Source organism: Engystomops pustulosus, chromosome 11, assembly GCF_040894005.1.
Source record: "Engystomops pustulosus chromosome 11, aEngPut4.maternal, whole genome shotgun sequence".
Lineage (NCBI taxonomy): Eukaryota > Metazoa > Chordata > Amphibia > Anura > Leptodactylidae > Engystomops > Engystomops pustulosus.
Window position 1 is genome coordinate 69,797,660 of NC_092421.1, and position 13,753 is coordinate 69,811,412.

Consider the following 13,753-nt stretch of genomic DNA (forward strand, 5'->3'; position numbering starts at 1 on the left):
TTTTATGGATGATACATGGTACAGGGTCAGGACAAGCTGGGATGTCTGCAGTGTAATAATATCACGTTATGGGTGATACATGGTACAGGGTAAGGAGGAGCCAGGATGTCTGCAGTGTAATAATATCACATGTTATGGATGATACATGGTACAGGGTGAGGAGGGGCTGGGATGTCTGCAGTGTAATAATATCACATGTTATGGATGATACATGGTACAGGGTCAGGAGAGGCCCGGGATGTCTGCAGTGTAATAATATCACATGTTATGGATGATACATGGTACAGGGTCAGGAGGGGCTGGGATGTCTGCAGTGTAATAATATCACATGTTATGGATGATACATGGTACAGGGTCAGGAGGAGCTGGGATGTCTGCAGTGTAATAATATCACATGTTATGGATGATACATGGTACAGGGTCAGGAGGGGCCGGGATGTCTGCAGTGTAATAATATCACATGTTATGGATGATAAATGGTACAGGGTCAGGAGGGGCCGGGATGTCTGTAGTGTAATAATATCACATGTTATGGATGATACATGGTACAGGGTCAGGAGGGGCTGGGATGTCTATAGTGTAATAATATCACATGTTATGAATGATACATGGTACAGGGACAGGAGGGGCTGGGATGTCTGCAGTGTAATAATATCACATGTTATGGATGATACATGGTACAGGGTCAGGAGGGGCCGGGATGTCTGCAGTGTAATAATATCACATGTTATGGATGATACATGGTACAGGGTCAGGAGGGATTGGGATGTCTGCAGTGTAATAATATCACATGTTATGGATGATACATGGCACAGGGTCAGGAGGAGTCGGGATGTCTGCAGTGTAATAATATCACATGTTATGGATGATACATGGTACAGGGTCAGGAGGGGCTGGGATGTCTGCAGTGTAATAATATCACATGTTATGAATGATACATGGTACAGGGTCAGGAGGGGCCGGGATGTCTGCAGTGTAATAATATCACATGTTATGGATGATACATGGTACAGGGTCAGGAGGGATTGGGATGTCTGCAGTGTAATAATATCACATGTTATCTTCTCGGCATTGGAGCTATGAAGTAATAAATAAAAGATATGAGTAAATTGGAGATATGAGAGAGATTCCTGGACACACATTATGCATGGATCAGGTTCATGTACTCAGACCTGCTGTGTGTCCCCCGATGTGTAGGGCAGCTTTGTGGAAACGTGGAACATGATCTCGTGACCCCGGAACGTGGTATACACCGACTCTGTTCCGGTCTGACCTTGCGATACGTCCAGACCCCCACGGAATCTAAAGTGTCAAAAACAAATAATCAGCTCCTGCCCCCTCCCCCGCCCGACTCCGTATAATAAGTGAGAGCGGGATCAATGATTACTCGCTCGGCCGCCCGCTACATTATTTATGGCGCTGCATTATTGAGGTCCCACAAGCCAAGTCCATTAACAATGAGGAGGAGCACAACACGCACCCTCAGCCGCAGTCTCACCCTTTAAAATTCTGCAGGTTGATCTTTTCTCCCAAGAATTCAAGAAATTCCGTAAATCCCAAACTTTCCTCCGTGTTACTGAACATCTCAGACTCCGTCACCTAGAAAGGAGAATTTTAATCCCAAATACACTGGTTATCCTCCCCTCTAATGTCTGCAGAACCCTTAAAGGAGGAGTATTTAAGGGAAACCTGTCAGCAGGTGTGACCATGTAGACTGCAGCCGTTTCCTCACACTGCTGTGCTCTGTGCTCTCTGCAGCCAGTGTTCAGTATTGTCCCTGGAGAGATGTATAATCATTCTGCTGTGTATGTAGTTAGTAGCAGCAGGACTGTGAGATATGGATTTATATTCCAGGAATGTAGCTTCCCCAAATGTACTGGAGACATTTCCTCACACTGCTGAGCTTTGTGCTCTGTTCTGTCAGTGTTAGCTATTGTCCCTGGAAAGAAGTGTAATAACTTTGTGTATAATGCTAGTAGCAGCAGGATCTTGATATTTGGATTTATAGTCTAGGATTGTAGCTTTTCCAAGTGCACTTGGTATGTGTCACACTGCTGTGCTCTGTGCTCTGTTCAGCCAGTGTTATTTATAGTCCCCAGAGAGATGTATAATCAGACCTTTGTGTATGTTGTTAGTAGCAGCAGGACTGTGATATATGGATTTACATTCCAGGATTGTAGCTTCTCTAAGTGCACTGGCGACGTGTCCTCACACTGTTGTGCTCTGTGCTCTCTGAATTATTTTGCCCATTTCTCTTAGGGCTAAAGTTAATAACCATGCTACCTATTTTACTTTAGAAAACGGGAAAAGGCAGTGGAGCAGTAAAAGGCAGAGAACAAAGAGCAACGTAGCACTGAATAAACCTCCAGTGCACTTGGAGAAAATACAGTCCAGGAATATAAAATCATACTTCACAGTCCTGCTGCTAATAACAACATACACAGAGGTCTGATTACACATCTCTCCAGGGACAAGAACTACCACTGTCTACAGTCTGTATGGTCACACCTGCTGACAGGTTCCACTAAAGTTTTTCAGTTATTAGTTTTCTATCTCCCACTGTTGAAACCTGAAATTATTATATAATGTAACATCAGATCTGCTATCCCATTGCTAAGCTCATGGACTTTACCTGCCCCGCTTTCTGGTATATAACTCCGAACTTAAAGTTGTTGACCAATACATGTTCATCAAAAGTCACAAGCAACTGAGAAGCCTGAGGAGAGAATCATAAGAGTCATGTATGTAATATTAGTTATTATACATGTAAATATAATAGTAACTAAAATAATTACTATAATACTGCCCCCTATGTACAGGAATATAACTACTATAATACTGCCCCTATGTACAAGAATATAACTACTATAATACTACCCCCTATGTACAGGAATATAACTACTATAATACTGCCCCCTATGTACAAGAATATAACTACTATAATACTGCCCCCTATGTACAAGAATATAACTACTATAATACTGCCCCCTATGTACAAGAATATAATTACTATAATACTGCCCCCTATGTACAAGAATATAACTACTATAATACTGCCCCCTATGTACAAGTATATAACTACTATAATACTACCCCCTATGTACAGGAATATAACTACTATAATACTGCCCCCTATGTACAAGAATATAACTACTATAATACTACCCCCTATGTACAGGAATATAACTACTATAATACTGCCCCTATGTACAAGAATATAACTACTATAATACTACCCCCTATGTACAGGAATATAACTACTATAATACTGCCCCCTATGTACAAGAATATAACTACTATAATACTGCCCCCTATGTACAAGAATATAACTACTATAATACTGCCCCCTATGTACAGGAATATAACTACTATAATACTGCCCCCTATGTACAGGAATATAACTACTATAATACTGTCCCCTATGTACAGAAATATAACTACTATAATACTGCCCCTATGTACAAGAATATAACTACTATAATACTGCCTCCTATGTACAGGAATATAACTACTATAATACTGCCCCCTATGTACAGGAATATAACTACTATAATACTGTCCCCTATGTACAGGAATATAACTACTATAATACTGCCCCCTATGTACAGGAATATAACTACTATAATACTGCCTCCTATGTACAAGAATATGACTGCTATAATACTGCCCCCTATGTACAAGAATATAATTACTATAATACTGCCCCCTATGTACAGGAATATAACTACTATAATACTGCCCCTATGTACAAGAATATAACTACTATAATACTACCCCCTATGTACAGGAATATAACTACTATAATACTGCCCCCTATGTACAAGAATATAACTACTATAATACTGCCCCCTATGTACAAGAATATAACTACTATAATACTGCCCCCTATGTACAGGAATATAACTACTATAATACTGCCCCCTATGTACAAGAATATAACTACTATAATACTGCCCCCTATGTACAAGAATATAACTACTATAATACTGCCCCCTATGTACAGGAATATAACTACTATAATACTGCCCCCTATGTACAAGAATATAACTACTATAATACTGCCCCCTATGTACAAGAATATAACTACTATAATACTGCCCCCTATGTACAAGAATATAACTACTATAATACTGCCCCCTATGTACAAGTATATAACTGCTATAATACTGCCCCCTATGTACAAGAATATAACTACTATAATACTGCCCCCTATGTACAAGAATATAACTACTATAATACTGCCCCCTATGTACAAGAATATAACTACTATAATACTGCCCCCTATGTACAAGAATATAACTACTATAATACTGCCCCTATGTACAAGAATATAACTACTATAATACTGCCCCCTATGTACAGGAATATAACTACTATAATACCGACCCCTATGTACAAGTATATAACTGCTATAATACTGCCCCCTATGTACAAGATTATAACTACTATAATACTGCCTCCTATGTACAAGAATATGACTGCTATAATACTGCCCCCTATGTACAAGAATATAACTACTTTAATACTGCCTCCTATGTACAGGAATATCACTGCTATAATACTGCCCCCTATGTACAGGAATATAACTACTATAATACTGCCCCCTATGTACAGAAATATAACTGCTATAATACTGCTCTATATGTACAAGAATATAACTACTATAATACTGCCCCCTATGTACAGGAATATAACTACTATAATACTGCCCCTATGTACAAGAATATAACTACAATAATACTGCCCCTATGTACAAGAATATAACTACTATAATACTGCCTCCTATGTACAGGAATATAACTACTTTAATACTGCCCCCTATGTACAGGAATATAACTATTATAATACTGTCCCCTATGTACAGGAATATAACTACTATGATACTGCCCCTTATGTACAGGAATATAACTACTATAATACTGTCCCCTATGTACAGGAATATAACTACTATAATACTGCTCCCTATATACAGGAATATAACTACTATAATACTGCCCACTATGTACAAGAATATAACTACTATAATACTGCCCACTATGTACAAGAATATAACTACTATAATACTGCCCCCTATGTACAAGAATATAACTACTATAATACTGTCCCTATGTACAAGAATATAACTACAATAATACTGCCCCTATGTACAAGAATATAACTACTATAATACTGCCTCCTATGTACAGGAATATAACTACTATAATACTGCCCCCTATGTACAGGAATATAACTACTATAATACGGTCCCCTATGTACAGGAATATAACTACTATAATACTGCCCCTATGTACAAGAATATAACTACTATAATACTGTCTCCTATGTACAGGAATATAACTACTATAATACTACCCCCTATGTACAGGAATATAACTACTATAATACTGTCCCCTATGTACAGGAATATAACTACTATAATACTGCCCCCTATGTACAGGAATATAACTACTATAATACTGCCTCCTATGTACAAGAATATGACTGCTATAATACTGCCCCCTATGTACAGGAATATAACTACTATAATACTGCCCCCTATGTACAAGAATATAACTACTATAATACTGCCCCTATGTACAAGAATATAACTACTATAATACTGCCCCCTATGTACAAGAATAGAACTACTATAATACTGCCCCTATGTACAAGAATATAACTACTATAATACTGCCCCCTATGTACAGGAATATAACTACTATAATACTGCTCCCTATGTACAAGAATATAACTACTATAATACTGCCTCCTATGTACAAGAATATAACTACTATAATACTGCCTCCTATGTACAAGAATATAACTACTATAATACTGCCCCCTATGTACAGGAATATAACTACTATAATACTGCCCCCTATGTACAAGAATATAACTACTATAATACTGCCCCTATGTACAAGAATATAACTACTATAATACTGCCTCCTATGTACAAGAATATGACTGCTATAATACTGCCCCCTATGTACAAGAATATATCTACTATAATACTGCCCCCTATGTACAGGAATATAACTACTATAATACTGCCCCCTATGTACAAGAATATAACTACTATAATACTGCCTCCTATGTACAAGAATATAACTACTATAATACTGCCCCCTATGTACAAGAATATAACTACTATAATACTGCCCCTATGTACAAGAATATAACTACTATAATACTGCCCCCTATGTACAGGAATGTAACTACTATAATACTGCCCCCTATGTACAAGAATATAACTACTATAATACTGCCTCCTATGTACAAGAATATAACTACTATAATACTGCCTCCTATGTACAAGAATATAACTACTATAATACTGCCCCCTATGTACAGGAATATAACTACTATAATACTGCCCCCTATGTACAAGAATATAACTACTATAATACTGCCCCTATGTACAAGAATATAACTACTATAATACTGCCCCCTATGTACAAGAATATAACTACTATAATACTGCCCCCTATGTACAAGAATATAACTATTATAATACTGCCCCCTATGTACAAGAATATAACTACTATAATACTGCTCCCTAGGTACAGGAATATAACTACTATAATACTGCCCCTATGTACAAGAATATAACTACTATAATACTGCTCCCTAGGTACAGGAATATAACTACTATAATACTGCCCCCTATGTACAAGAATATAACTACTATAATACTGCCCCTATGTACAAGAATATAACTACTATAATACTGCCCCCTATGTACAAGAATAGAACTACTATAATACTGCCCCTATGTACAAGAATATAACTACTATAATACTGCCCCCTATGTACAGGAATATAACTACTATAATACTGCTCCCTATGTACAAGAATATAACTACTATAATACTGCCTCCTATGTACAAGAATATAACTACTATAATACTGCCTCCTATGTACAAGAATATAACTACTATAATACTGCCCCCTATTTACAGGAATATAACTACTATAATACTGCCCCCTATGTACAAGAATATAACTACTATAATACTGCCCCTATGTACAAGAATATAACTACTATAATACTGCCTCCTATGTACAAGAATATGACTGCTATAATACTGCCCCCTATGTACAAGAATATAACTACTATAATACTGCCCCCTATGTACAGGAATATAACTACTATAATACTGCCCCCTATGTACAAGAATATAACTACTATAATACTGCCTCCTATGTACAAGAATATAACTACTATAATACTGCCCCCTATGTACAAGAATATAACTACTATAATACTGCCCCTATGTACAAGAATATAACTACTATAATACTGCCCCCTATGTACAGGAATGTAACTACTATAATACTGCCCCCTATGTACAAGAATATAACTACTATAATACTGCCTCCTATGTACAAGAATATAACTACTATAATACTGCCTCCTATGTACAAGAATATAACTACTATAATACTGCCCCCTATGTACAGGAATATAACTACTATAATACTGCCCCCTATGTAGAAGAATATAACTACTATAATACTGCCCCTATGTACAAGAATATAACTACTATAATACTGCCCCCTATGTACAGGAATATAACTACTATAATACTGCCCCCTATGTACAAGAATATAACTACTATAATACTGCCCCTATGTACAAGAATATAACTACTATAATACTGCTCCCTAGGTACAGGAATATAACTACTATAATACTGCCCCTATGTACAAGAATATAACTACTATAATACTGCTCCCTATGTACAAGAATATAACTACTATAATACTGCCTCCTATGTACAAGAATATAACTACTATAATACTGCCCCCTATGTACAGGAATATAACTACTATAATACTGCCCCCTATGTACAAGAATATAACTACTATAATACTGCCCCTATGTACAAGAATATAACTACTATAATACTGCCCCCTATGTACAAGAATATAACTACTATAATACTGCCCCCTATGTACAGGAATATAACTACTATAATACTGCCCCCTATGTACAAGAATATAACTACTATAATACTGCCCCTATGTACAAGAATATAACTACTATAATACTGCCCCCTATGTACAGGAATATAACTACTATAATACTGCCCCCTATGTACAAGAATATAACTACTATAATACTGCCCCTATGTACAAGAATATAACTACTATAATACTGCCCCCTATGTACAAGAATATAACTACTATAATACTGCCCCTATGTACAAGAATATAACTACTATAATACTGCCCCCTATGTACAAGAATATAACTACTATAATACTGCCCCCTATGTACAAGAATATAACTATTATAATACTGCCCCCTATGTACAAGAATATAACTACTATAATACTGCTCCCTAGGTACAGGAATATAACTACTATAATACTGCCCCTATGTACAAGAATATAACTACTATAATACTGCTCCCTAGGTACAGGAATATATCTACTATAATAATGTTTTCCTATTGCTCTTGCCACTTATAATAATAGACAAAGTGATTATAAAATCCATGATGTCCTCACCTTCATGTGCAGGATGGGAAAGAATCTCTCCACTGACAATTCCTCACACAAAACCTGTGAGGATAAAAGTGAAGACATGGGGGTAAGTTCCTAGTGGAATAGTTTGTTATTAATATTTTGCAGCCGGTGAGTATCTCTAGACAACTCGCTAGTTGCATCTGTGGGTCCATAAGCCACTGTAGAACACTTCCATCTCTATAATTTAAACTTTGCAAAACCTTTATCTTCTGTTCACTGAGATTTTTGACATTCACTGCCAGATATGTGCTCGATAGCAGTAGGTGAGTATGAAGACAAGTAACAGAGGCTATAGAGAAACCTGCAGCTACATGGGTTACAGTCTTCTCCTCTTCCTCCATTCTCACCACATTCAGAGAAGACGTCACTTGACATAAGTGGGGGGTAATCACTTCTCCCTGTGTACAGCTGTATACATACAGTATTATACACCTTACATAGAGCTGAGCTGCTGTATCTAAGCTGCCATTATATAGGCATCCACCTTACATAGAGCTGAGCTGCTGTATCTAAGCTGCCATTATATAGACATCCACATTACATAGAGCTGGGCTGCTATATCTAAGCTCATTTTATATATTCATCCATCTTACATAGAGCCAAGCTGCTGTATCTAAGCTGACACTACATAGGCATCCATCTTACATAGCTGTGCCCGGAATAGCTGAGTGGCTGGCGGTTGCGGGCTTGTGCACGGCGATGGTCACGGGGCTTGGTATCGGGAGCGGAGGCCTCATTCACAGCCGGGCAGGTCTCCAGCAGGTGGTGTGTGCAAGAAATTAAAGGGAGAGGCTGACAGAGAAGGTTTCTCTCTGGGGCAACCCCGGTGTGCAGATAGGGATTCTTGGTGATGAAGGATGGGGGCGCCCGTGAGGGTGTACAGCCTAATCCAGGGATCACTCAGACGCACAATGGTGAAGTATAACTTACAGTTCTTTATTGGAACAAGCAACAGCCATAACAGCAGCAGAACCTCCGCTGGATGTCGGTAGCTGGTTGGATCTCAGATCCCCAGGAAGGTGTGAACGCAGCCCTGTAAATGGCTTCAGGCTGGGCTAGGAGTGTTGGAGCAAAGTCCTTGTGCTGGAGCCCTGCCTGGGTCTGGTGTTCTCTCACAGGCCGCATGTACAGAAGCCATTTAAAAAATAAACGTATTACTTACCTCCCGATCTCCCGAGTGTGGGGGAGCTGTATTAGTATCTAAATGTCACATCTTGGTAGATGCGGGCCCTTACCAGGGGTGGGCCCGGTCGCAGTCGTATACCGCCTGCTTGTAGTCTATGAATATCCTCCATAGACTGCACTATACTAACCCCCCGTAGCACTGAATGGAGCTTCAGGAAAAGAGGTCAACCTGCAGTTTCATCAAATAGTCAGAACACAACCTCCATATTCTCATGATTGGTGGCGATCCCGATGCCCACGTCCTTACATTTCGGAACATTATACCCTGTCCTCTGGATGGAGAAGGTCCTACAAACCAGATGTAGCTCCAGCCAAACCTTCCTACAGTTCAAGTAAGAAGGAATAGAGGGAAATAAGACCCTCGTCCTCATGATCGGTGAGACCCCAATTTCCTTGTGTGTATTTGAAAACCTCTTTGAGGTGAACCAATAAACCTCTAGAATACTGCTGTTCACAGTTTGTCCACTTGGTGGCCGAACACGATTACAAATTCCAATCCTCACATATTTCCCCCACAATAAAAGGAGACCCTCCGTGATGAAGAATAATATCTATTGCCCACATGATAAATTCAGACCCGACCATGATAATTTATGAGGTCTGAATGTATATCACTATATTATTATTATTATTATTATTGAATAGGATTATTATTGATTAGGAACGAATATAATATCCATATTTGGAGTCAGTGGATATATAATAGTTCATTAGAAAGATAATTATATTGATCTATGGTGGGGGGGGGGGATATATATTTTCATTTACTATGTTTATAATATAATTGTAGTGTAATCATCCTGGTGGCAGGTCATTGTATATAACTAATAATAAAGTGTGTGTGTGTGGGGGGGCTTTGTTCTAATTCTGATAAAGTCAGTGGGACTGTATATATTATGATGAATTGAGGGGGATATATATATAGATAGAGAATTGGGTGGCCTCAGAATATATTTTTATTCAGGTGGATGTATATAATTCATTCAAGGAGGGGCACAGTGTAGATAGTTGTTTTGTAGGGAGTATATAGGACATAAGCGGCCAGGTCCAGCTCCTGGTTTCAGTAGGCCCCTGGGCAACAGAGTCTCAGTGGGCCCCTTTGTAGTGAACTCACGTGGCGGCATTAAAAATTCAGAAACTAAAACAGTCTTCTGTTCCCTAAAATATTGCCTAGTTTATTATCCGAAATACACCCCCCATCATGGTTATTTTATATAACCCCCCCTCACCCCCTATGGATTCATGAGATACAGCCCCCCTCACCCCCTATGGATTCATTAGATACAGCCCCCTTCACCCCCATAGATTTCTTATGTGGGCCCACCCCAGTATCTCTAGGCCCCAGCATTTGCCCAAGTGTGCCCATTGCTGGCCCCAGCCCTGTATGTGGGGGCATAGTGTAGTCAGTTTTGGTGTGAGTACATATTATTAAGGAGCACGGTGTTCTAATCCAAGGGTCTGTATACTCACTATGGTATCCTTAGGGGCACAGTGTGGGGAATGTTCTGCAAGGAGCTGAAAACACACAGGTAGGGTCATCACACAGTTCTATACCTAAAGGAGGAGGATGTCCACTTTTAGTTACTACATGTCACTTCTACCTGTGTCTGACGAGTCCCATAGTCATTGACTAACCCAGTGGGGCAGATGTATTATCGTATCTGCCCTAAAAAATGCCGGGATCTTTGGTTTTTTTGGGCGCACAATTGTTGTGGATCATTTATAATGAGTTTGCGCCAGAACAGATGTTTCCGACTATCCCGACTCCTCCATCTTTTTTTGGCGCAATTGGGCGTGGCCTAACTTTTCCACATTATCCGTCACATTTATGTGCATTTTGGCTGCATTTTTAGGTGCAATTTTTGGCGCACAATAGACCAGGAAAAAAATGGTCAGAGAGCAAAATTAAGGCGCAGTCCATGTAAGATTTTGGCGCACATCTCATTGCTGTCGGCATTTTTATGGCGCACGACTGATTATTACCGTCTACCCATTAATTACTTACAGCTGTGTGCCACTTTAATACATCGGGCTGTGCTTTCCAGAGACTGATCTCCGATGCCGACAGTCGTGCTTGCGCCAGAATTAGTAAATCCCCCCCGTGTGTGTGACATTGATATGTATGTCATAGGATACTCCATAGTAAAGTGTGATGACAGCCCAGTGCACGTCCTCCTGCCCTCCTATGTATGGTATAGTCACACTGTTGCCCCATTTGGTGGCACTACAAATATGGTGACATACACTAAGAGTAGGAAATAACGTTGTAATCAATAGGTTATGTAAGAGATGAAAGAATACGGCCAAAGAGTGCAAATAAAAAGTGGGTGCAATGTCCAGATACATTGTACAGATACGCAGTGCCCAATAAGAGAGATAAGATTGTACATTGTGTATACATTTCCCAATTGAAGCAGTGAATATATATCAGATAGGACCGGACATTATTCAGATAAATTAGGCATGAAGGCGCCTTGCAGTGCTCCAGGACATCTGGGCACATTTACTATAACAGTGCAGTCCATACTAGGTGCAGTGACCTGTGTAGTGTGCAGGGGGCGCCAGATTCAGAATTTCTGGTGCATGTTCTTCATGAATCTGGCGCCCTCAGCACTGCCCCGACAGAGTGCACTAACTTTTTTTTTTGGTGCACCTTTAACATGGGGCGTGCAACACACTTCTGTCGGACTTGGATGATAAATCGGGCGTACGGTCCGACAGAGCATGAATAATAGAGCAGCTGCGCCACAAAAGGGTGCACTAGGCATACCTGGGGCCCACATAAGGCTGTACATAAGGAATCCATAGGGGGTTACGGGGCTTATATAAAGTAGCCATGAAGGGGCTGTATCTAATGAATACATAGGGGGGCTTTATATTAAATACCCATGATGGGGCTGTTTGGGATGATAAACAAGTAAATAGTTTAGGGAACAGGAGACTGTTTTAGTTTCTGAATTTTTAATGCCACCATGTGAGTTCACTGCAAAGGGGCCTACTGAGGCTCTGTCACCCACGGGCCCACTGAGGCTCTGTCACCCAGGGGCCTACTGAGGCTCTGTCACCCAGGGGCCTACTGAGGCTCTGTCACCCAGGGGCCCACTGAGGCTCTGTCACCCAGGGGCCCACTGAGGCTCTGTCACCCAGGGGCCCACTGAGGCTCTGTCACCCAGGGGCCCACTGAGGCTCTGTCACCCAGGGGCCTACTGAGGCTCTGTCACCCAGGGGCCTACTGAGGCTCTGTCACCCAGGGGCCTACTGAGGCTCTGTCACCCAGGGGCCTACTGAGGCTCTGTCACCCAGGGGCCTACTGAGGCTCTGTCACCCAGGGGCCTACTGAGGCTCTGTCACCCAGGGGCCTACTGAGGCTCTGTCACCCAGGGGCCTACTGAGGCTCTGTCACCCACGGGCCTACTGAGGCTCTGTCACCCAGGGGCCTACTGAGGCTCTGTCACCCAGGGGCCTACTGAGGCTCTGTCACCCACGGGCCTACTGAGGCTCTGTCACCCAGGGGCCTACTGAGGCTCTGTCACCCAGGGGCCTACTGAGGCTCTGTCACCCACGGGCCTACTGAGGCTCTGTCACCCAGGGGCCCACTGAGGCTCTGTCACCCAGGGGCCCACTGAGGCTCTGTCACCCAGGGGCCCACTGAGGCTCTGTCACCCAGGGGCCTACTGAGGCTCTGTCACCCAGGGGCCCACTGAGGCTCTGTCACCCAGGGGCCTACTGAGGCTCTGTCACTCAGGGGCCTACTGAGGCTCTGTCACCCAATGGCCTACTGAGACCAGGAGCCGACCCTGCAGAGGATTTAAAGGGGTATTCTTGTCTGGGCATTCACAATGAGTTTGATTAATCTGCCATATATAAACATTTCTTCAATTAGATGTTATTAAAAAAAATGTACCTATGTGAAGATAATTTCCCAAGACTGTGTCCCTGGATACGACCACCTCTGCTGAAGTGATTGCAAAAAAGAAACAAAAGGTTTTGTTATATGAAATGTCCAGGAGTTACTGCATGTCTCCCAGTAATGATTGCTGAATCCATGTGGTCAG

General features: G+C 40.8%; 1 protein-coding gene and 1 long non-coding RNA gene across 6 annotated transcripts in view; both read right to left on the reverse strand.

The window, feature by feature from the left end:
* The window catches only part of LOC140106014 (uncharacterized), a 340,407-nt gene that overhangs the window by 249,283 nt on the left and 77,371 nt on the right, over positions 1-13,753 (reverse strand). The window lies entirely within an intron of this gene.
* The window catches only part of LOC140105779 (rap1 GTPase-activating protein 1-like), an 82,979-nt gene that overhangs the window by 27,381 nt on the left and 41,845 nt on the right, over positions 1-13,753 (reverse strand). For all 5 annotated transcript variants that reach the window (XM_072129865.1, XM_072129867.1, XM_072129866.1 and 2 more), the window contains exons 11-14: positions 8,496-8,549; positions 2,633-2,716; positions 1,499-1,599; positions 1,173-1,302 (exon numbers count right to left, since the gene is read on the reverse strand). In XM_072129865.1, the coding sequence (XP_071985966.1) occupies positions 1,173-1,302; positions 1,499-1,599; positions 2,633-2,716; positions 8,496-8,549 (369 nt within the window). The remainder of the gene's footprint in view (positions 1-1,172; positions 1,303-1,498; positions 1,600-2,632; positions 2,717-8,495; positions 8,550-13,753) is intronic.